Here is a 21,558-nt window from a genome sequence, read left to right as displayed (position 1 = left end):
CTTTGGAGATCGGGCCTTCTCTCACGCACTGCACCTCAACTCTGGAACTCCCTCCCCCAGTCCATCAGAGACTCCCCTACACTCTCCACCTTCAAAGCTCGCCTCAAAACCCACCTGTTTTCCCTTGCCTTCAACCCCCCCACACCCATAACCCCCCCCCCCCCCTCCAACCTGATTGATGTCTGTCTCCAGTCTTTTTTGTGCTATCATGCTGTTTTCCCTGTTCCCCCCATGGTCTCACGTTCCTTCTGTTTTTGTTTCTTTGTTGTTTCTTTGTTTTTGTTTCTTTGTTTGTACTCTTGCTCCCTACTATTGTCAGCGACTTCGGGTTATTGAGAAGCGCTATATAAATTAAATTAATTATTATTATTATTATTATTAGCATGGCCACTTAGTAGGAAATTATTACTATTATATAGAAATAGAACAATAATGTGGCCTCGTCCTAAACCTTATATGGGACTCATGGGAGTAGCTCTCAGGCCGTAGAGGAGAGCATGGCCACTTAGTAGGAGCCGGACATTCTTTAGAAAATGACCAGTCAGCACACGGCTCCCTCGACAAAGCCCTGAGCAGGGGGGGCAGGGTTCGAGGGTTTGACTCATTTGGAATGGAGAACAACCCGCCCGCCTGTTACCGCCGTGGAAGGAGCCTTTTGTAAATAACTGGTACAGAAGATGGAAAGCCTGGCAGTTCTGCTCATGTGAAACTCACCCCTCCTCACCCCACACTGTCCATGGCCCAAACGAGCCACCGTGAGGTGCTGTTCTGCATACAGATGCCCCCCCCCCCTCTCTGGGTGGTGGTGGTGGTGGTGGGCCAGGCTTCCAAAAAAAAAACCATCCCGTCCTTGCAAAAATCTCACAGGAATCGTGCCTTTAATAAATCCTATATACTTGCTAAATCTCACAGGAAATATATCTGCTGCAATAGTGGCGCAGTATGTCGCTTGTTATTATATGGAATCACCTCACATAATAACCGAGGTTACATCCATGTAGTGACCATAAAGTGTGTACTCTCTGTGTGTATATATATATAGTATGCTAATAATGCATTCATGTATTGATTGTCAACTACATATTAGGTTATAGCCAGGCCACCCCCCTCCCAAGTGTCATTTGCTTACATTTCACAGTTGTGGAGCCATTGCGCATAAGTATAGTGACCATAAAGTATGTACTGTCTCTGTGTGTATATATATATATGCTAATGCATCATGCATTGATTGTCAACTACATAGGCCAGGCCACCCCCTCCCCCGTGTCATTTGCTTACATTTCAGTTGTGGAGCCATATTGCGCATACATATAGTGACCATAGGGCTGGGCGATATAACGATAACGATAAATATCGCGATATATTTTAATAATCGATATCGAATATCGAAATTAAAAGAAAATCGAAAAATCGTTTTTTCTTTCTTTTTTTTCTTTTCTGCAACAGGGCAGTTTTAAAACCAGAGACAGTGGACAGACTTGTCTTTCTTGCCTGCAACTTAAAGTAATGGCTTTGCTTGTCCAAATGACAATACTGACCAAATTCAGATTTATTTTTCTCTTGTCCATTTATTTTGTTTGCTTTCTAATTTAAAATACAGTTTGAAACCGTCTGTACACAGTAGGCTATGTGTGCTAGCAGAACTAGACTCCAGTCATGAGTCACGGTGCACATGTGCGGTGGTTTGTCCACCAAAAAAGCGCCAAAAGATCGAAAATAAACTAGCAGAGCCAGAACTGTTCAACTCCTCTGGAGCCACAGCCAGCAGAGAAGCCGGTTTACTTTAGCTTTTAAACCAGCTGCAGCCTGAGAACTGGAATGTGAGGGGATGTAACACTAAAGATGGCGGCAATGACAAAGAATTGCTGCAAAATAAACATACATCTGTTGTTAAAAAAAAAAAAAAAAAAAATTATACTTATAACAATCCGATAATTATCGATATCGAGAAATAAAATAAAATTATCATATCGTTATCGCGATATGATTTTTTTCCATATCGCCCAGCCCTAAGTGACCATAACGTATGTACTGTTTCTGCATATATATATATATATATATATATATATATATATATATATATATATATATATATATATATATATATATAGTATGCTAAAGCATGCATGTATTGATTGTCAACTACATATTAGGTTATAGCCAGGCCACCCCCTCCCAAGTGTCATTTGCTTACATCTCAGTTGTGGAGCCATATTGCGCATAAGTATAGTGACCATAAAGTATGTACTGTTTCTATATTACAGTATGCTAAAGCATGTATGTATTGATTGTCAACTACATATTAGGTTATAGCCATGGGCTACCCCCTCCGGCCCTCCCCCGTGTCATTTGCTTACATTTCAGTTGTGTGTGGAGCCATTGCGCATAAATTATAAAGTATGTACAGTACTGTGTGTGTGTATATATATATATGTCTGCTAATAATGCATTCATGTGTTGATTGTCAACTACATATTAGGTTATAGCCAGGCCACCCCCTCCCAAGTGTAAAAAAAAATTATAATAAAAAAATAATATAAGTATAGTGGTTAGTGACCATAAAGTATGTACTCTGTGTATATATAATAGTATGCTAAAGCATGCATGTATTGATTGTCAACTACATATTAGGTTATTATAGCCAGGCCACCCCCTCCTTGCCTACATCTCAGTTGTGTGTGGAGGAGCCATTGTGCATAAATTATGGAGTGAGAGATATGTGACGTGGTTTGAAACGGGGCGGTCTGTGTGTCTCATTCATGCAGCAGAGGAGCGCGTTGTGTTGGACAGTCACCGCCTTTCCACAGTCCAGTCGTCTCACTCACTCACTACTAAATACAGAAGCCTATTATAGTCTAGATTTCGATCCGAAGACATAGGAGGAAGGGTTGGTGAGTAATAACTCTAAAAATCTGCTTGATCATCGGTTCCCCATTTTTGCTGAGGTAGATATGTCTGCTTTTTTTTTTTTTTTTTTTTTTTTAAGTAGCTCAAGCGCAAATATGGCTGCAGGGTTTCTGGTCATAAAGACGCCGACACAAGGAAACTACTACGGAATACCCAATTCAATTCTATTCAACTTTATTAGTCCCGCAAGGGACAATTTATTATAGCATGATACACGGCTGCATTTCTTCTATACATTCAAGACAAAACAGGACAACACAGGGGACAAGAGGCATATCTCTGGTGTCATTTCGTTTCCTTGTGTCGGCCAACGCTTTATTAATAAAACATGACCTCGTTCCTCTCTTTACTTTCTCATTTTGAGCTTGATCTGATCTCACCTGTGTGTCCTTGTAATATGCTGCTGTCACAAGAGAAGTTCATAATCTGATCTTCATCATAAAAAGAGTAGTAAATTAATGCAGGGAATAATCTCCCGGGGCTATAATGTGGAATCCAACAACTCAGCTATAGTCATTTCCCCCTCTTCGGATTGTTATTGTTCTTATTATTGAGTAGTCGTGTTGTGGGATATTTTGGTGATAATAATAATAAACACGCCAGTATTTTTGCCGCGACCTTCTTCTGTTGTACAACACAACAAACCTGTGTAATGCGGGCAAACACACTGTGCGTGGTTGTTTGAAATGCAATGTTGTGTCCAGATGATCACAGCAGCAGCAGCACTGGCCGCCGTCCAAGTAAAGGTCATTCTCTGACTGACAGCCACCTGCACTGACCAGCTATATCTGGCAAATACTATAGTATTATACACACCATCCTATTCTACTAGTGATGTATCATGTGTGTAGTGTACAGTTTGTATTTCCAACTGACTTGTATAGTAGGAACTTTGATGTGACGTTTTTTCACTGACCTTCACTATGTGCTTATATTATATAGGGCACGTTATAACACACGACCCCCCGGGGAGGAGGGAGGGCCGGGTTGTGCGTTATAACACACCCGATCGATTGATTGATTGATTGATTGATTGATTGATTGATTGAAAAACAGATGGCAGAATGGGTACAATGGAGTACGGCTCAATACACACAATTGTTAGGGGGATGCAGACCAGAGAAAGACTTTCGTCTTGTTTACATCAGGGTCCCCCATTTTCAATTCATCATAACATACACGACATACAGATAGACAGTACTGCTACATCTATACATTTATGACATACCAGATCTACAAATACAGTACTGTTTGTGATACAAAAAGAGTCTTAAAAAAGAGAGTATATACATTTGACCTGGCAAGTGGCAACCAGCTATAAGCACTGCAGTGAAGGTCAGTGAAAGTAAAGTCATCCTGTGTGTATTAGCCTATATGCAATGTCACCGTAATAACTGTAATGTCATCAACACTAGTCTGTGTTGTTAGTTAGATGACGTTACTAGTATGTGGTAATAGTAATAATAATAATAAGTAGGCTAATCAAAACCTGGCTGGGGCCCCGCAGATGCTGGTCATGGTGGTAATCGTGTGGTGTATTGAGCTGTACTGTGCCCATTATGCAATCGGTTAATAAAGTTTTCAATCAATCATATCGATCCTCCACAGCCCATGTGGGCAGCAGACTAGCCTACTATACCGGTGTATTACTAGTTTACTACTAGCCATGCATTTATCCACAATATGGAGGCAGATTATGTTTTTTTTAAAGTGTAAAATCATTAAGTTTGATAACAGAAACGTGGGGTTTGGTTTATTATTGTGGGGCAGAAGAACCATGATGTCTGACTGTCTGTCTGTGTGGGTGTGTGGAGGGGGTTGTTCCGTTTGACCTCATTCCTCATGTCTTGGATTCTAATGCAGCACAGACACACACCCTGTAGAAAAACCGTGGTCTATTATATTAATAATCTGCACGAAAACAAACTTAAATGGAACTATATATCATGTGTGTCTTCGTCATCACCGTGACACCATGGAGGAATGTTGTTGCTATCCGGCTTGATTTGTTCCCGGTTTCCTCGTCACTTGCGGTGGTATATTCATTCTTATAATATAATATAAGAATGAATATACCACCGCAAGACGAAAGTTTTTCTCTGGTCTGCATCCCCTTATTAACAATTGTGTGTATTGAGCCGTACTGTATTTGTACCCATTCTGAAATCTGTTGTTAAATAAAGTTTTCAATCAATCAATTCACAAGCAGCGTGCTGGTTGCTATGCGCGACCTTTCCCCTAGTTCTCTGTAGCGACGACGCGGCGAGTCACGTGACGCGGCGGAGAAACCAGCTGGGGGGAGGGGCGGGAGTAGCTGCGGGGGGGGGGGGGGGGGGGGGTAGCTGCTGCTGCTGCTGTTGAAATGCAGCTAAACGGAAGCAGCAGGACAGGTAATAACGGCGAAGCTGTCCTTCAGAGAGCTTTCTAATGACATGATGAATGAATGAAAACTTTATTTAACAGATTGCAGAATGGGGTACAATACAGTAGTACGGCTCAATACACACAATTGTTAATAAGGGGATGCAGACCAGAGAAAGACGTTTGTCTTGTTTACATCAGGGTCCCCCATTTTCAATTCATAGTGACATTTATCATGACATACATACACAACATACATGACATCATGACATTTATGGCATATAGGGGACATACATGACATACAGGTATATCAGTACTGTTACATTTGTGACATATATACGATAATGTAAATATATACAGTACTGTTACCCAGAGATCCTAACTAGAGAATATATACCTGTCCTTCAGAGAGCTTTCTAATGACATGTCGGCCATACTGTACATTATACAGAGACGTGGTCACCTGACACCCACACTACTGTGTGAGCTGATGGTCTGTGTAACTGCTTGCCTGGTAATTACAGGTTCTCTCCCGCGCTGAAAGAGCAGACACCGGCATTGTCTTGTCGAGTTGTCAGAATATCTTAGGGGGGGTTTGATTGATTGAGTGATTGAACATTTTATTAACAGATTGCAGAATGGGTACAATACAGTACGGCTCAATACACACAATTGTTAACACTTTCAGAGCCCTTGCTTAACCTTGATTTACCCGTTGAATGCCCACCATCCACTTCAATGTTAGCGTTAAAAACGCCTAATCTATGTTTTAAATTATGGCTATGTGTCTAATCTGCCCCGTCGCTTATCAATGACTCGTTTTCCAGTCAACATTGTCGAAGCGGATTGTTTTTTTTATCGGTTCATTTTCGTTTTCTAGCATTTTGAAAAGCCCTCGTTTTCAAGGAAAATATAAAGATTCCGTGATAAAAGACATTTACTGGAATATTCTAGAATACACAAAAACGTTGTAATTTTTCGGCCTATTTATGAATAGTTTTCAAATAAACGCTAGATTATCAATAGTATATGTGTACGTATGCACGCTAGAGACGCGAGCTGAAAAATCAATTCTCTTATTTCCTCATCAGCGATCGCGCACACACACACACACACATAGGGCAAACGCTGAGATCTCAGCAAATAAAAACTCTGATTATCCCAAGACTGGTCAAATAGATTCCTTACCTCAGATCAGATGTTCTCCAAAAAGATCATTCCAATTCCTGATCGCCATTCCAAATATCGATCACGCTTATTGATTGAGTATTGGCTGCTGTAAATATATATTCCAGGCTGATTCCCGTCCCGCGATGACGTCCATGTTGATCAGACTTCTTACCAGCACAAGGAATCAGCTGGCTCCGCCTCTACATATCTACAGATCCCAGGTCAGTCTAAGCGACTGACCTGCAGTTACACAGGGATAGACGATAGGGGGCGCTTTTTTCCATTCTGAGCTCCTGGAGGAGCTGCTGTACCAACGGGAGACTTGGTTGATGAAATATGAAATCAGATCGCTAATAAAACAATAAAACGATATTTGTCGTCGTGGGCACGCAACGGGGGGCCTGATAAAACGAGATATGTCGTCCGTGGCACTGAAAGGGTTAAGGGGATGCAGACCAGAGAAAGACTTTCGTCTTGTTTACATCACAGGGTCCCCCATTTTCAATTCATCGTAACATATATGACATACATAACATACAGATAGACAGTACCATTGCATCTAGACATTATGACATACCAGATCTACAAATATACAGTACTGTTTGTGATACAAAAAGAGTCTAAAAAAGAGAGTATATACATTTGAGGGGAGAGGGAGCATGAGAGAGATGCTGGCTTGAGACAACGTCTACCCAAAATAGAAGTGAAATAGAAAAACAAAATAGAAGAGTAAGTGATATCATATCACATGTGTAATTACGTGTCAGCAGCGCAGTGCCCGTTCTGAGCGGGCAGATTGCCTGGTGGCATGGCTGCTTGCTTGTCCAATCAACCTCACACTTGACGCGGCACTTTCTCCTCGATGACACACTCACTTACGTGTCGAACGGAGGAATGTTCCCAGATAAAACCCAAGGACAGACATCTGAGAGATGTCTTCCATTTTAGTCAGACGGCAGTGGGAAAAGGCTCAATAGAGGTGAATGATTGGTCGTAATTGCCAATAATAGACTCACAACTTGAAACCAGAAACCAGACATGCATGGTAGGCAGGGACTACAGATGAAAACTAGCTCATTGGCTAATTCTGGCACATTTACATTGATGTGGAAACTGAAGATGTTGATTAATGTGCACTGTCCGTTGGTAAAAAATAAATACATAACTATCCATGTATTGGTATGCTCGCAATGTAGCAAGTATTATTATGTATTAAGGGGAACTATCTTATAAATGGCCTTTTTCAGTGTTTAGCATTGTTTCCTAGCTATGTGTGGACTTATATTAATATGATCTATGTCTCTAATTCTCATATTGGCGCATTCTTCCAATTCTCCTCTCACAATATTCACCCTCACTGAACTGAGTCATCTGAAAATGTGATGATCTGTGATGTCAGATAGACACCGCTGCATGTTAATGTCCCAGATACCGCGCAGGCCACACAGTGGTTTAGGAGCCCAGCCTCAAAACAGCTTAAGATCTTCAGGTAGAAAAATGCTGTTTTTGAGGACTTGATTAGAAATACAAAACAATGAATTAAAAAAAAAGAAATTACAGAGGTGTTCCATAAACTCACAGGAATTGTGTAAAAGTGACCAAATAGTGAAAGAAATAGTAAAATAGTTCCCCTTTATGTATTATGGCATTGCAATGACGGTGTGAGAGAGATGCACTGATACAGGGACCCTATCTTTAAGTACAGACTAGGTTGACACAAACGAAACAACCATGATAATTATATTCATTAGACCGTGGCTGTTCTAGAGCCTGGGTTTTCCTTTTGTTGTGGAGAGCATACCGTTCTTTCCCCACTTCTTTCTAGTTGAAGAACCACATACGTCTGTTTTGAAATCTTTTGGACAGCCCATGTATTTGCAGTTATAAAGTTAATCTAAATCACTTGGGAGTGTGAATGTGATACTAATCACAAGCTAACTGACCATCTTACTTAACCTCTACTGTCTTTAACTATGAATGAACACAACATTCTACAATTTGAAATATGATTATAGAATATAGAATATCGGGCCTATAAATGACCTTATTATGGCCAAGTCACACATCTATGGATCGGGCCAAATGGCAGAGTTCAATCTGGATTTAGTACCGCCAGGCACCCCTGAAAGGGCAGCAAAAACTGTGAATGAAATCGACTGTTACTTTTCTATAATGTAAATTGCTCCACCATTTCTCATCAGATTGCAACGCCGTTATTTGCTGGACGTTCACGGAAACGTAGAGAAACTAACTACATTCTATTTTATGGCAATAACATTCAGGTTTGTTCCACCCGTGAGATATGATCCAGAAAAAAAAGAGAACGAAAAAAGCTTGATTTAAATTGACAGGGGCTGGCGTGAGCTGGGAAGTGTAGTTCTTTGAAATTCGAAAGCCCATCGAAAGGCCTGGGTCTCTTCTCTCAAAAGACTACACTCAAGTTATGTTGCACCAAGCCGTCGCGTCAAAAAGCGCCTTTTTTACGACTCGATGGGCTGAGAGTTCTATAAACTCATATTTCACTAGTAATAACACTTAAAAGTTAAAATCATTGGTAAACAAACGTAGTGCTGAAAATATACACGTTCACTGCTGTTTTGACAGGGTTAGGGTCTTTACTCTTGGCTACATTTGAAGAAAAAAACTGTACTTAGTGATATCAATCTCGTGCCGGTACAAAGGTATAAAGGGTAGCAGTAAAGGTAGTAGCAGGTGGCACCTTGCCTAACCAGTTCAGGTATAAAGGGTAGCAGTAAAGGTAGTAGCAGGTGGCACCTTGCCTAACCAGTTCAGGTATAAAAGGTAGCAGTAAAGGTAGCAGGTGGCACCTTGCCTAACCAGTTCAGGTATAAAAGGTAGCAGTAACGGTAGCAGGTGGCACCTTGCCTAACCAGTTCAGGTATAAAAGGTAGCAGTAACGGTAGCAGGTGGCACCTTGCCTAACCAGTTCAGGTATAAAGGGTAGCAGTAAAGGTAGCAGGTGGCACCTTGCCTAACCAGTTCAGGTATAAAGGGTAGCAGTAAAGGTAGCAGGTGGCACCTTGCCTAACCAGTTCAGGTATAAAGGGTAACAGTATAAAGGTAGCAGGTGGCACCTTGCCTAACCAGTTCAGGTATAAAGGGTAGCAGTAACGGTAGCAGGTGGCACCTTGCCTAACCAGTTCAGGTATAAAGGGTAGCAGTAACGGTAGCAGATGGCACCTTGCCTAACCAGTTCAGGTATAAAGGGTAGCAGTAAAGGTAGCAGGTGGCACCTTGTCTAACCAGTTCAGGTATAAAGGGTAGCAGTAAAGGTAGCAGGTGGCACCTTGCCTAACCAGTTCAGGTATAAAGGGTAGCAGTAAAGGTAGCAGGTGGCACCTTGTCTAACCAGTTCAGGTATAAAGGGTAGCAGTAAAGGTAGCAGGTGGCACCTTGTCTAACCAGTTCAGGTATAAAGGGTAGCTGTAGGCCTGCCGCGATAAGCAATAAATCGATGAATCGGCGCGATAATTAAAATGAATGCAATAATTTTGACGGGCGCGATTAATTGCTATTTGCGCGTTTGTTTTAATGAGGCGGAACCAGTACCCCTCGTCAGTCACTCTCCGTGTGGGGGGCCGCTGGCCTTACTACAGAGCACAGCACAGGAGCTCCGTGGGGCAACGCTACATAGCTTAACTACATTTCTCAATAGTGTTGCTCCTTTTAACCAAGTAGCGTTATTTGTAGTGTAACGTTAGCTATTTTTAGACCCAAGTAGTTACTCGCTACTGCCCGGAGAAACTGGACTGCTAAATAAAGATTAAAGATCTAGCGTTCGTTGATGCTCACTCAATGCTAACAACATTAGCTAAATAGCTAACAAACTAAATACAACATATAGCATAGCTACAACACAGAATAACGTTAATACAATTACATTGTATTTTATTTATTTCGTTTCTAGTTTTTTCCTCACAGTTTATTAACATTTTGTACATGGTACCGCGGCGCAAGGTACATTAATAATACATGTACATGTTAAAAGGATGACACAAAAAGCCAGACAGAGGGCTTGTTTCCAGTTTCAGTTTGTTTTATAATAAACAATCAAACTGAGCATTTTTTTATTTAGGATATTTAAAATGTCTTCCAATGTTAAATAAAAGTTTATTGCACTTTGAAACGGTGTCCTTGCATTATTATGCTATTATCATTATATTAGTGAATTTTTAAAAGAAAATTGAGAACTTTTGGGAAATACATTTCAAAAAAAAAAAAAATCTCTAACCGGTCGCAATAATATCGCTTATCGCGATATTTTCGGGGGCAATTAATCGCCCAGCAAAATGTGTTATCGTGGCAGGCCTAGGTAGCAGTAAAGGTAGCAGGTGGCACCTTGCCTAACCAGTTCAGGTATAAAGGGTAGCAGTAAAGGTAGCAGGTGGCACCTTGCCTAACCAGTTCAGGTATAAAGGGTAGCAGTAAAGGTAGCAGGTGGCACCTTGCCTAACCAGTTCAGGTATAAAGGGTAGCAGTAAAGGTAGCAGGTGGCACCTTGCCTAACCAGTTCAGGTATAAAGGGTAACAGTAAAGGTAGCAGGTGGCACCTTGCCTAACCAGTTCAGGTATAAAGGGTAGCAGTAAAGGTAGCAGGTGGCACTTTGCCTAACCAGTTCAGGTATAAAGGGTAGCAGTAAAGGTAGCGGGTGGCACCTTGTCTAACCAGTTCAGGTATAAAGGGTAGCAGTAAAGGTAGCAGGTGGCACCTTGCCTAACCAGTTCAGGTATAAAGGGCAGCAGTAAAGGTAGCAGGTGGCACCTTGCCTAACCAGTTCAGGTATAAAGGGTAGCAGTAAAGGTAGTAGGTGGCACCTTGCCTAACCAGTTCAGGTATAAAGGGTAGCAGTAAAGGTAGCAGGTGGCACCTTGCCTAACCAGTTCAGGTATAAAGGGTAGCAGTAAAGGTAGCAGGTGGCACCTTGCCTAACCAGTTCAGGTATAAAGGGTAGCAGTAAAGGTAGCAGGTGGCACCTTGTCTAACCAGTTCAGGTATAAAGGGTAGCAGTAAAGGTAGTAGCAGGTGGCACCTTGTCTAACCAGTTCAGGTATAAAGGGTAGCAGTAAAGGTAGTAGCAGGTGGCACCTTGCCTAACCAGTTCAGGTATAAAGGGTAGCAGTAAAGGTAGTAGCAGGTGGCACCTTGTCTAACCAGTTCAGGTATAAAGGGTAGCAGACTGTAAAGGTAGCAGCAGTTCACCCCCACAGTGCATTCCTTTCCAGAGGAGAGTGTGAGTGTCGTTTTACACAAGCAGGTCAGTAGTAACTAAACTGGCACAATGCACAGTGAAATAGGGCCCTGTAATAAGTGTCGGCTGTCGCGAACTATGGCTCCACCGGACCGATCAATGTAGCCGCGGTCACATGGGTCGGGAGGGTCACAGGGGGTCGGGAGGGTCACAGCAGGCGATGTCTCCAGACAAGTAGAATGTGTCCCTTCTATCAACACGGGTAATAATGGGCAATATCTCCCCTTGACCTCAGGTGGACCTCCACGACGTCGTTACCTCAACACAGCCGTCCTGTACTACTTGTACTCAGGTCATACAGTGTTTTTCCACAGGATTTTGTGAGACTGTGGTGGTGGGTGAACCTCTGCCCCTCTAGGGGGGCCCGATGCTAGATCAATAATAAACTTTGTGCTCAAAACACAAAATCGACTAGATGCAGGGGTTCTCAACCTTTCTGCTGCCAAGGCACCCCTGTGTTCAATCAAATATTCCAGGGCACCCCCTACATACGATAAAGACTTTTCCGGTCCTGTCTTTTTTGCTACAATGATGACAAAAGTGCTTGCTTTCAAAATAATGTTTATTTAAGAAACCGGGAAACACATTTGTGTGTATATGCAGGCTATATAATGCATTATTAACAGGTGTTTCAGGTCTAAATGGCTTAGTACTGTTGACATTACACTGCTTGTAGTAGTAAATCAAATAGCATATTTCTTTAAATTAAATTACAGAAAATTATCACTAAAGTGCTATCTGTTGCAGCTGCACACTTTTCCATAAAAATAGCATATTTGGATAAGTGTGACCATTTCTCAAAAACAGAAAATCATGTATTTTTTTTAAATACAGAAAAGGATCACCAAGTTACCACTTCTCAAAAAATATAAATAAATACAGAAAATAAGCACTCATTCACTCAGTGGACATTGCGAGGTCTGCTGCTGCTGGCTAATAATACGCTCAATACGCGGGGAGATCTTTGACAAGGCAACACGCATGTCATCCTCAAGGCTCAACTTGGCCTTATATTTTGTTTTCAGAGCTGTCATGGATGAAAAGCCAGCTTCACACAGATATGTGGTGCTGAATGGTATCAACACCTTAACTGCTGCATCATGAGATACTTGGTACTCAGCACCACACTCTGAAACGAGCTCTCCAGGTGGTATCAGATGAGATTTCAATGAGTTCTTCCAAGAGTTTGGATGGAGATGTGTCAGGAAGCTTTGTCTCAATGTTGTCTGTAAAGGTTTTTTTTTTAATCCAGAGTAACTTGGTGATCCTTTTCTGTGTTTTATTAAATAATGATTTTCAGATTTTGAGAAATGGTCAAACTTATCCAAATATGGTATTTTCATGGAAAACAGTGCAGCTGCAACAGATAGCACTTTAGTGATACTTTTCTGTAATCCAAAAAAAAAGAAAAAGGTTTAAATCTTTTTATTTTTTTATCTCAAGGCACCCCTGGCAGCTCTCTGCGGCACCCTAGGGTGCCGCGGCACCCCTGTTGAGAACCGCTGGACTAGAGCATACATTTGAGCCATCAAAGAAATGAAGCAAAAGTGGTTACCTGTGTTGAACTGGTTTATTAAAAAACAAATATATATATATATATATATATATATATATATATATATATATATATATATATATATATATATATATATATATATATATATATATATATATATATATATTTCTTAAATCTTTTTAATTAATTATTATTCTTTTGTGTTCATTATAAAACTGTGGCGTGACCAATTAGACTGGCAGGCCGCCACAGTCTAGGTAATTAATGGGAAACACTGGGTCATAACAACCCTACCTTTCAGGTCATAACAAACAACCCTTGATACAAGGTAACATTCTGAATGTTTAGCCTATAAATCATATCTCTTATCACAGTTTGTAATAAACTAAACTAAACTTTAATTGGCCTGTATTGTTTATCTCTGGATTTCCAACCTGCCTTTGGAGATAATAATAAAGAGGAGTGAGCGACACAGAAGCCCTGGCGTGGGCCTACCTGCTTGGCACGCATTGAGGACTCGACGGACACCGGTGGTACTTCTCATCGTAATTGGGCCGCTGACCGACCCGAGAAGCCAGACACTGGAATAGGCTTAGTAGTATAGCTGACACTGAGGCCTTGTAACTCCACGCAAGCCCTGTTGTTTTCTAATCCAATAAGAATCAGTGTCTCTGCTCCACTCTAAGAGGCCACTTCACCTAGAATCCGCCTCTTGTCTTCACCCGCGCGTTCAGTTAGCAGTCGGCGTAGCTCTGGAATAATAGTGCCATTGAATTTGGAGGAACCGCCGCGTTGTATCGGAGTGTGGAGCGCTCAGTTGATGCGTGTCTCAGCGGTTGAGGTTATGCAAATGCCTTTAGGGACAAAGTTCAGAGTTCACACCATCGTGTTCTCTTGGTATAATATGCACGTTTCAGGAGAGGATTAGACAGCCTTATTGATGAAGACTACTCAGCTGCTGTGATGCAGTGTTTTCCCTAGAAGTCTTCCTGCGATGGGGGTTTGTTTGTATCCATGGCTATTGTTGTGGTGCGACCGTATCAACGGTTATTGGAACGTTATCTCCGCGGAGCTCTGATGAGACGGTCTCCACCGACGGGGGGCCACAAGTAGTGACTTCAATCACCCCATTCGCTAACCTTTGTCATACCCCTCTTCTCCTCTACCTCCCCCCTCTCCCCCTCTTCTCTACCTCCCCCCTCTTCTCCTCTACCTCCCCCCTCTCCTCTTCCGCCCTCTCTACCTCCCTCCTCTCCTCCCTCCTCTCCTCCTCTCCTCCTCTACCTCCCTCCTCTCCTCTCCTCCTCTACCTCACTCCTCCTCCTCTACCTCCCTCCTCTCCTCCCTCCTCCTCCTCTCCTCCTCTACCTCCCTCCTCTCCTCTCTCCTCCTCTACCTCCCTCCTCCTCTCCTCCTCTCTCCTCCTCTCCTCCTCTCCTCCTCTCCTCCTCTCCTCTCCTCCTCTCCTCCTCTCCTCCTCCTCTCCTCTCCTCCTCCTCCTCCTCTCCTCCTCCTCTCCTCCTCTCCTCCTCTCCTACTCTCCTCCTCTCCTCCTCCTCCTCCTCCTCCTCTCCTCCCTCCTCTCCTCCTCTCCTCCTCTCCTCCTCTCCTCCTCCTCTCCTCTCCTCCTCCTCTCCTCCTCCTTCTCCTCCTCCTCTCCTCCTCTCCTCCTCCTCCTCCTCTCCTCCTCCTCCTCTCCTCCTCTCCTCCTCCTCCCTCCTCCTCCTCTCCTCCTCTCCTCCCTCCTCTCCTCCTCTCCTCTCCTCTCCTCCTCTCCTCCTCCTCTCTCCTCCTCTCCTCCCTCCTCCTCCTCTCCTCCTCTCCTCTACCTCTCTCCTCCTCCCCTCCCTCTTCCTCTCCTCTCTCCTCCTCTCCTCCTCCTCTCCTCTCCTCCTCCTCCTCCTCCTCTCCAGTGACGCTGAGCAGCAGTAGAAGCCACCATGGCAGAAGCTCACCAGGCGGTGGCCTTCCAGTTCACCGTCAGCCCCGATGGCATCGACCTGCAGCTGTGCCACGAGGCGCTGCGCCAGATCTACCTCTCCGGCATCCACTCCTGGAAGAAGAGGTTCGGCCGCTTCAAGGTGAGCTGGGCGCGGTGTCGGGCGTGGTGCCGGGTCACAGGTGTGGTGCCGGGGGAGACGCTGGGTGAGATGCAGATAGACACAGGGCCGACAGTAGGGCAGCATGTGGTAGTCTACACCCTCCCAGGCCGACAGTAGGGCAGCATGTGGTAGTCTACACCCCTCCTCAGACAGTAGGGGCAGCATGTGGTAGTCTACTCTACACCCTCCCCAGACCGACAGTAGGGCAGCATGTGGTAGTCCTACAACCCCCTCGCCAGACCGACAGTAGGGCAGCATGTGGTAGTCTACAACCCCCTCGCCAGACCGACAGTAGGGCAGCATGTGGTAGTCTACACCCTCCCCAGACCGACAGTAGGGCAGCATGTGGTAGTCTACACCCTCCTCAGACAGTAGGGCAGCATGTGGTAGTCTACTCTACACCCTCCCCAGACCGACAGTAGGGCAGCATGTGGTAGTCTACAACCCCTCGCCAGACCGACAGTAGGGCAGCATGTGGTAGTCTACAACCCCCTCGCCAGACCGACAGTAGGGCAGCATGTGGTAGTCTCACACCCTCCCCAGACCGACAGTAGGGCAGCATGTGGTAGTCTACACCCTCCCCAGACCGACAGTAGGGCAGCATGTGGTAGTCGACACCCTCCCCAGACCGACAGTAGGGCAGCATGTGGTAGTCTACCACCCTCCCAGACCGACAGTAGGGCAGCATGTGGTAGTCTACACACCCTCCCCAGACTGACAGTGGGGCAGCATGTGGTAGTCAGTCTACACCCCTCCCCAGACCGACAGTAGGGCAGCATGTGGTAGTCTACACACCCTCCCCAGACCGACAGTGGGGCAATGCGCGCAACGACCAGGAAGGGAATTGGCATAAACGACAAAAAAATAAATAAAAAACCCAAGCCTGGGAAAGTAATTGAGAATGTTACCTTTCGTAACATGGATGTTTGTCAAACTTTCTCAACGTGGGGCTTGGCTGCTAGTGGATCTAGCTTTGTTGAGTAACTTGAATAACAAATATATTTTGAATAAGTAAAAAAAAAAAAACAATGACAAAATAAACACCATCAGCTATTGATGAACAAAGAGACCGACAGGTGCTGCTTAGTCATGGAAACTGCATCACATGTGACGGACAGGTCTTGGAATGTGACTAGCAGGAGGAAGAGAGGTAGGAACCCTGATGGAGAAACAAATGTATTGATCTTCATCCCTCCTGATAGTTGTTGGCCTGCTGCGTTGAACACTATCTGTGCCCCACAGCGGTGGCTATTGACATTCTGAAGAGAGTCAACAGTGAGTTCACACAACCCGCTGATAAGCAGCTCAATACTGTCTTTATTTGATTCTCTAATCATCCGCTTCACCATTAAACACATTACTGAACTATCACATGACACCCACACCCACACACACAAACACACAAACACACACACACTACACACAGACACAGACACACACCGACACACACCCACACACACACATGAAGCCAGTCACTGTCACCTTCCTGTTGCTTCTTTCTATTCTGGCCTTTGACCTATTTTATCTGCTGGCACCCCTCGGACCCCCCTGTGACCCCTGTGTGACCTTGTGTTGCTCTAAATGGTAATGGCTGCTTTTTTTATTTATTTTTTTATCGACTTTTTCTCCCCATTTTCTATATTTCTCCCATCCCAATTATTCGTATTATCCAATTCTACCCTCCCCTGTCTCGAACGTTGTTAGACCATGCCTCCCACTGGTCGGCTGCAATGTGGATGAAGCCTTTCATCACGTGTCCCCTCCGGTACACGAGGAGGCAACCGTCGCATCTTTTCACCTGCGCAGCTCGATCTCTCAGTGGCGAGGAGTAACGCGTGGGAGGCTCACGCTGCCCCGATACTTCCTGATTCTGCTGTACAGGCGCACCAACCGACCTGTAGGAGTCGCTGTCCACAACGTCCGATCCCCACCCACCGCTTTCCCCACCCCTAACACTGCCAATTGTATTAGTATGAACGACCAGCCAAGCCGGAAGCAACGGCGAGAGCTGGGCTCGAACCCATGGCTGCTTTTTATATAGCGCTTTTATCCAAAGCACTTTACAATTTGTTCCTCACATTTTACCCGTTCACTCACACATTCACACACCGACGGTGGAGACAACCGTGCAAGGTGCCAACCTGCTCATCGGGAGCAGTTAGGGGTTAAGTGTCTTGCTCAAGGACACATCGTCGACACGCTGCCCGGGAGGAGTGGGAATCGAACCGGGAACCTCCGGATTGCCAGACGACTGCTCTACCTCCTGAGCCACTGCCGCCCCGCCCCCCCCCTGCTCTACTGTTCCCTCCGACCCCCCCTGTGACCTGTGTGACCTTGTGTTGCCTCTTCTGTTCCCTCCGACCCCCCTGTGACCTTGTGTTGCCTCTTCTGTTCCACAGAACGGGGGTGATGACCGGCGTGTACCCAGGCAGTCCCTCCGGCTTCCTGGTGGTGGTCGTGTCCTACATGTCCGTCAATAAATACAACAGCTGGACCCCTCGCTAGGCCTGGTGGCCAAGCTGGGTCGGCACATCCCTGTCGGGTAAGAGACGTCACGGAGCGACACCGCTCACACAAATAGTTACAGTAGCAAGAGTCCATGATCAAAACAGCAAAACCAGTCCGCGTCTACATAATATGTGAGCACTGCTGCTTTGATTTCAGCCATACCTTGAGTCCTCTGCTGAAGACGTTGGCATTGGACTCCAGTTTTATGCCAGTAGGCAGAGAGTTCCATAAGTTTGCCCCAGAGAAGGCAGACTGTCCAAACGAACTCTTGCACATGGGAACAGTACCAATTAGGTGGAAAGAGAAAAAACTGAGGTAGGGAGGTTTGTGATCATGTTTTAAATTAAAAACAGTTACATACTGAGGTAGGGAGGTTTGTGATCAAATTATTATTTGTTGATTAACAAAATCATTCCTCCGCCAAAGCGGTGTAGTTCCTCAGACATTTAGCAGAATGGTTGCCAAGCAACACACAGATGCACAGTGGAAAGCATGCATCTTCATCTTTTCCAGGAAGCTAATGTTATGCTAGCAGGCATTATGGTCACTAGCGTTGCATAATATTTGCAAACAGCGAATACGATCCAACAACAGTATGTTTAACACAAAGCGTAGGTAGCTATCCCGCCGTCTAACCCCCCCCCCCCCCAAAAAAATGTCACTCTCAAACACAGTGGAAAGCATCCTAATCATCCAGTCAAGCATGGTTAACGATTGGAGTGATTGATTGTGCAATTGTTGAAGTAGTGTGTTCAGTTATGTTAGAGCTCCTCTTTGCTGGTGCAGGAGTGACTTTGAACAGGTGCGTTTTCATTGACAGCAGCAAGCAAGGATCTTCTCTCGCTGTAGCTGCAGTTCTAGGAATTTGCCTTCATCGCTGTGGTATATGGTCTGATATATCGCTGCTATGAACCAACCAATCACATTGCTCGATTCGAGTTTAACATTTTACAAGTGTTAATAGTTAATAGATAATAGATAATAGCTACTATAAAGGTTAATAGATACTGTCAAGTTGCTGATACGCTTCACCCACAGACCTGCCAGGTTCAGGTTAAAAAAATAAAAAAAATAAAAGGCATTTAAAATCACATATATAAAATCAAAACAAATAAGGATAACAATCAATTAAAACACGTACAACTTGACTGACAAAGGTTGGAGATCAAGGTTTTAAACTCTGCAACAGAGGGGATCATCTCAAGCTTTACGGACTGTTGGAGTTAATTTCATGAACTAGAGGGGCATCATAGCAAAATGCAGATTTACCCTGTTCTGAGCAAACTGGACCTTAAGGACAGACAGTCACTAGAATGGGTTCCATAGGTTCCACATTTATATTCCACTAATGATGTAGTATAAGGAGGTAGCTTACCAATAATGTTGTAGTATAAGGAGGTAGCTTACCAATAATGATGTAGTATAAATTAAGGAGGTAACTTACCAATAATGATGTAGTATAAGGATGTAGCTTACCAATAATGATATAGTATAAGGAGGTAGCTTACCAATAATGATGTAGTATAAGGAGGTAGCGTACCAATAATGATGTCGTATAAGGAGGTAGCTTACCATAATGATGTAGTATAAGGAGGGTAGCTTACCAATAATGATGTAGTATAAGGAGGTAGCTTACCAATAATGTTGTAGTATAAGGAGGTAGCTTACCAATAATGATGTAGTATAAATTAAGGAGGTAACTTACCAATAATGATGTAGTATAAGGATGTAGCTTACCAATAATGATATAGTATAAGGAGGTAGGCTTACCAATAATGATGTAGTATAAGGAGGTAGCGTACCAATAATGATGTCGTATAAGGAGGTAGCTTACCATAATGATGTAGTATAAGGAGGTAGCTTACCAATAATGATGTAGTATAAGGAGGTAGCTTACCAATAATGTTGTAGTATAAGGAGGTAACTTACCAATAATGATGTAGTATATTAGGTAGCTTACCAATAATGATGTAGTATAAGGAGGTAGCTTACCATGATGTAGTATAAGGAGGTAGCTTACCAATAATGATGTAGTATAAGGAGGTAGCTTACCAATAATGATGTAGTAATAAGGAGGTAGCTTACCAATAATGATGTAGTATAAGGAGGTCAACTTACCAATAATGATGTAGTATATTAGGTAGCTTACCAATAATGATGTAGTATAAGGAGGTAGCTTACCAATGATGTAGTATAAGGAGGTAGCTTACCAATAATGATGTAGTATAAGGAGGAAGCTTACCAATAATGATGTAGTATAAGGAGGTAAACTTACCAATAATGATGTAGTATATTAGGTAGCTTACCAATAATGATGTAGTATAAGGAGGTAGCTTACCAATAATGTTGTAGTATAAGGAGGTAGCTTACCAATAATGATGTAGTATAAGGAGGTAGCTTACCAATAATGATGTAGTATAAGGAGGTAAGCTTACCAATAATGATGTAGTATAAGGAGGTAACTTACCAATAATGATGTAGTATAAGGAGGTAGCTTACCAATAATGATGTAGTATAAGGAGGTAGCTTACCAATAATGATGTAGTATAAGGAGGTAGCTTACCAATAATGATGTAGTATAAGGAGGTAGCTTACCAATAATGTTTGTAGTATAAGGAGGTAGCTTACCAATAATGATGTAGTATAAGGAGGTAACTCACCAATAATGATGTAGTATAAGGAGGTAGCTTACCAATAATGATGTAGTATAAGGAGGTAGCTTACCAATAATGATGTAGTATAAGGAGGTAGCTTACCAATAATGATGTAGTATAAGGAGGTAACTCAACCGAATAATGATGTAGTATAAGGAGGTAGCTTACCAATAATGATGTAGTATAAGGAGGTAGCTTACCAATAATGATGTAGTATAAGGAGGTAACTTACCATTAATGATGTAGTATATTAGGTAGCTTACCAATAATGATGTAGTATAAGGAGGTAGCTTACCAATAATGATGTAGTATAAGGAGGTAGCTTACCAATAATGATGTAGTATAAGGAGGTAGCTTACCAATAATGATGTAGTATAAGGAGGTAGCTTACCAATAATGATGTAGTATAAGGAGGTAGCTTACCAATAATGATGTAGTATAAGGAGGTAGCTTACCAATAATGTTGTAGTATAAGGAGGTAGCTTACCAATAATGATGTAGTATAAGGAGGTAACTCACCAATAATGATGTAGTATAAGGAGGTAGCTTACCAATAATGATGTAGTATAAGGAGGCAGCTTACCAATAATGATGTAGTATAAGGAGGTAGCTTACCAATAATGATGTAGTATAAGGAGGTAGCTTACCAATAATGATGTAGTATAAGGAGGTAACTCACCAATAATGATGTAGTATAAGGAGGTAGCTTACCAATAATGATGTAGTATAAGGAGGTAGCTTACCAATAATGATGTAGTATAAGGAGGTAGCATACCAATAATGATGTAGTATAAGGAGGTAGCTATAGGGCTGTACCGAATGTCATTTTTTTACATTCACAAGCTTCGATTGAAGTATTTGAACGAAGCTTCGAATGTCTATAAAAAAAAAGTTTTACTTAAAAAAACAAAAAATTTAATTAAAAAAAATAAAAACTAAATCCTCAATTTGAATAAAGTGATTAATCTGATTAAATTAGTCTTTTTCTTTTATTAAATCAACATTCTTTAATGAATATAACTCATCAGTTTCGTCAACATAAATAATCCAATAAGGGCACGGTTGGTATG

At 42.9% G+C, this 21,558-nt stretch overlaps 1 protein-coding gene across 1 annotated transcript in view; it reads left to right on the top strand.

The window, feature by feature from the left end:
• Positions 1 to 2,754: 2,754 nt before the first annotated feature.
• The window catches only part of cpt1ab (carnitine palmitoyltransferase 1Ab (liver)), an 85,357-nt gene continuing 66,553 nt past the window's right edge, over positions 2,755 to 21,558 (top strand). The window contains 6 exon segments of the mRNA XM_084334509.1: positions 2,755 to 2,891; positions 15,138 to 15,305; positions 17,726 to 17,728; positions 17,730 to 17,807; positions 17,813 to 17,868; positions 18,621 to 18,636. Coding sequence (XP_084190635.1) covers positions 15,165 to 15,305; positions 17,726 to 17,728; positions 17,730 to 17,807; positions 17,813 to 17,868; positions 18,621 to 18,636 — 294 coding nt within the window. The 5' untranslated portion in view covers positions 2,755 to 2,891; positions 15,138 to 15,164.

This window comes from Notolepis coatsorum (genome assembly GCF_963971535.1).
Source record: "Notolepis coatsorum genome assembly, chromosome: 18".
Lineage (NCBI taxonomy): Eukaryota > Metazoa > Chordata > Actinopteri > Aulopiformes > Paralepididae > Notolepis > Notolepis coatsorum.
Note: the sequence above shows the minus strand (reverse complement) of the source record. Positions and strands in the feature narration are given on the sequence as shown.